The sequence below is a fragment of the Anoplopoma fimbria genome, chromosome 17 (genome assembly GCF_027596085.1).
Source record: "Anoplopoma fimbria isolate UVic2021 breed Golden Eagle Sablefish chromosome 17, Afim_UVic_2022, whole genome shotgun sequence".
In the NCBI taxonomy this organism is placed as follows: Eukaryota; Metazoa; Chordata; class Actinopteri; order Perciformes; family Anoplopomatidae; genus Anoplopoma; species Anoplopoma fimbria.
Genome location: NC_072465.1, coordinates 2546255 through 2550208, shown reverse-complemented (window position 1 = coordinate 2550208; position 3954 = coordinate 2546255). Strand labels below are relative to the sequence as shown.

Sequence of the window (3954 nt, the reverse complement as noted above, 5' to 3'; positions counted from 1 at the left end):
TTTTAAGGGATCTGTACAGGCATACCTGTTGGACAGCTATTCCAAACAGAGAGTGAGAAGTAGAAAAGTGGCACAGCACTGCCCTCGTGTGAAATTTCAAAGTGGAAATTCTAATAGACATTTTTCTTGTAAGAAAAAACCTCCTTAGCTTTTCCTTTTATTAATCACAACAACAATGATAATGATCATTTTAGTTCTGAGATGTCATTTGCTGCAACATTGTCGTCGTGTATATAGGAAAGCTTAACAAAGTAAATCTGGTTTCAACATAGTTTTATTTTAAATGAAGGTAAATGCAAAATTAAACATAGAACCATTTGACTGAACAGTAAGAAGAACAAGCCATGTTTACCTTCAGAAACTCTTGTTGAATGATGTTAAACAGAACAGAGTAAGAAAAGCCACCAGTGATCCTTGAAACACATTTATTGAGCTGTATTGTTGATCATGCTTAACAATATTGCATAGCACCATGAGTGGGTACAAATTTAGATCAAACTCAAGGGTTTCTGAAGGGGATGAGGGACGGCTCTCCGTTTTAATATCTCCTGGAACTGGTTGATGAGAATGCGGACTTGGTAACAGAACCACCATAACCACCAGACAAGCTGCTGCCACCACCATAGCTGCTGCCACCACCATAGCTGCTGCTGCCACCACCATAGCCGAATCCACTGACAGAGCTGGAGCTGGAGTATCCTGAAAAAAAAGAAGATGTAATTGTTATTATTTATCAATCCGTATGTCAGTGAGGTATTTTGGCTGAGGTATCACTTTTAATGATGAGGATGTATAAAATCCGAAACTTACCACCACCTCCAGATGTCTGCTGCACATGGATTGTTGCGTTTGAACCGCCGCTGGTCAGTCTAATAGTGGAATAGTGACGAGTTAGCGCTTAATTCAGAGATGAAGTTAATGCTGCAATGCCACAGCCATTAAAATACATGAAATATATTCAAGTTTATCCCACCTGCTCTCCTCTCCTTCCAGCAGTTTCCTGTAGGTGGCAATTTCGATGTCCAGGGCCAGCTTGACATTCATCAGCTCCTGGTACTCACGCACCTGGCGAGCCATGTCCTGCTTGGCTCTCTGCAGAGCATCCTCCAGGTCCCTGATGCGGAGCTTGGCATCCTTCACTGCCAGCTCACCACGATCCTCCGCCTCTGTGATCTGAGACTCCAGGCTGACCCTCTGTGGAAAATTATGTTGATGGATTAATAACTGCAAATCCACTTAAACAATGAAGTGTGTAAATAATAAGGCATCATCCATGTGAAGGTCTTGACATATACCTGTCCCTTGACAGCCTCAATCTCATTCTGAAGACGGGCGATCATGCGGTTCAACTCAGAAATCTCAGTCTTGGTTGAGCGCAGGTCCTCACCGTACTGTCCGGCAGAGCTCTGCATCTCATCATACTATTCATGAAAAATAAGTTGCATCAAGAGCATGATCCTCACGGTTGGAAGAGGTTTTGAAAGTGTAATAAAAGAGCATTAAAAGAAGGGATAAACCTGAATATTTCATTTCACTCACCTTCTGTTTGTACCAGGTCTCTGCTTCAGCCTTGCTGCGGTTGGCAATGTCCTCATACTGAGCACGCACTTCAGCCACAATAGAGTCCATGTCCAGCTTACGGCTGTTGTCCATCTCTACGATGACGGAGGTGTCCTTGATCTGGCCCTGCAGTTCACGAAGCTCCTACAGAACCAATGGTTGTTGCACAAAAGTTAACTCTTTGTCCTTTATATCAGATTTTTCAAAAGGAGTAGATGATCATCAGCTTTAACTCAAATGGTGATTATGTAATTATGAAGGATTGGACATTATAGATACATACAGCCTCATAGACGGCCCTGAGGAAGTTGATCTCATCCTGAAGAGCATCAGCTTTGGCCTCTAACTCCACCTTGTTCATGTAGGCTGCATCAACATCCTGGAAAGAAAATCATATATAAACAGGAAGTGTTACAATTGGCCACATTGTCTTAAACCCCAGGATTACAGAAAAGCATTTAATGACCATCTTGATGTTTTCGCACCTTCTTCAGGAGCACAAACTCGTTCTCTGCAGTTGCACGTTTGTTGATTTCATCTTCATACCTGTAAGGAAAAAAGGCAAGGTTTTAGTACATCTGTTCCATTTTGAATATCTGCTCACTATATCAAGGTATATATTATAACTAGTGACCATGTCATGCAAGCACTCACTTCCTCTTGAAGTCCTCAACCAGGCCCTGCATGTTTCTCAGCTCTCCCTCCAGCTTGCCCTTCTCGTTGCCAAGCCCGTCGAGCTGTCTGCGCAGGTTGGCAATGTAGGCCTCGAACATGCCCTCAATGTTGGAGCGGGTGGAGGTCTGGTCCTGCAGGAGGCTCCATTTGGTCTCCAGCATCTTGTTCTGCTGCTCCAGGAAACGAACCTGTGGAGACACAAAACCAAGGAAGATTGTCAGACGTTGTTTCACAAAGCATTTTTTATGTATTAATTTGGTTTGAATTTCTTGGCTAAGTCGTGATTTTAATAGTGATCAGTGCAAAAAGGTTGAGTCATTGTGTTTTCAGATTTTAAAAGGCCTGAGTGCTCTGTTTTGTGAGTTTTTGTCAGAGTGCCAACTTATAGTGTTCAGAGAGTCTCACTATTTATAAAGGTCCTTTCCCTATATAGCTTGCACACAAACATGAACACAGACGTGTCATTGTTGCGTAAAAGACAAGTGAAAATGGATTTACTGATCTGCACTTAGCTTTCTTGTTGCTAATAACAACCAAGTGATAGCAGCAGTGTGCAAATTGCAGACTTTGGACTCTGTTGGCATAGTGTAGATAGATCCCTATTTCTTTTGGTCTGTCTCACAGTTAAGACACTGCAATATAATCCCCACCCATGTTTAGATAGTGGCTACTGGCTAACTGTTACCTTAGGTAGATTTTGGATGGAGTTGCCAGTGGAGTCACTATCACTGACAGACTTTGAGAATTTTGTAAGCTTCCTGATCCCAGAGGCTGTAACTCTTTGATGGATTCAACATCACACAAATACGATTCACAGCAGTCTTGCTTTGTCAGCTTCGCATTAAGTGGGCAGATTGTCTTTACTAAACAGTGCTACTAAAGTTAACTTTTGACAACTGCTAAAAGTAAGTGTAGCCAAGTGAGGATATGCAGGTCGTCTACACAAGATAATGAGGCCTACAGTAAATGGTACATAAGACAGTCATACAGATCCCACAGGAACCAACCTTGTCGATGAAGGAGGCGAAGCGGTTGTTGAGGGTCATGATCTGCTCCTTCTCCTGGGTGCGGACAACCTGGATGGATGGGTCAATATCCAGATTCAGAGGGGCCAGCAGGCTCTGGTTGACTTGGACAGCGGTAATCTGTGGAGCAATGTAGCCGCCTGATTGGCTAGAACTAAATCCATAACTACCACCCATTGAAGACATACCAGAACCAAAACCACCAGCTCCAGCTCCAGCTCCAGCTCCAGCTCCAGCACCATAACTGGATCTGTTTACAGAGTAGCTGCTAGTTGGTGCAAAGGACCTCCTGGTGCTGCTGCTAGAGCCAGAGACTGAATATGACTTTCTCATCATGTTTGCAGTGGTAAAGGTTGTCAACTCTCTGAGAAGAGGAAAACAGAAGATGAGCAGTCTTCAAAAGGAAAGTCAAGTCCCTCTGAGTGTCTGACTGTAGAAGCGGTCGGCTTTTATGTCTGTATGAAGTAAGGGGGAGGATCCCCTTCCGTCATTTCAACCTGGACTCTCATGTTGCTGTCCATCTTCCCTTTCACCTCAGGCTGCACGCCTCTAGCACTGAATGACAGGAGTGGCCTGTAAAACAGGTGGGGAGAGGTTGTCAGAAGATAAGACATGACACACCCTGCATCTGGACAGGCTGAAGGGGAAGAGAGTGAGTGATAAATTAATGGAGTGAAAGTGTGATTATGTAAGG

General features: G+C 43.7%; 1 protein-coding gene across 1 annotated transcript; it reads right to left on the bottom strand.

Moving 5' to 3' along the window:
* Positions 1 to 538: 538 nt before the first annotated feature.
* On the bottom strand, positions 539 to 3593 carry LOC129105295 (intermediate filament protein ON3-like). Its single transcript, XM_054616234.1, has 9 exons — positions 3243 to 3593; positions 2215 to 2423; positions 2046 to 2106; positions 1844 to 1939; positions 1540 to 1704; positions 1296 to 1421; positions 974 to 1194; positions 817 to 869; positions 539 to 699 (listed from the first exon to the last, which is right to left on the bottom strand). The coding sequence occupies exons 1-9, from the start codon at positions 3591 to 3593 to the stop codon at positions 539 to 541; spliced, it is 1443 nt and encodes a 480-aa protein (XP_054472209.1).
* Positions 3594 to 3954: the final 361 nt, after the last annotated feature.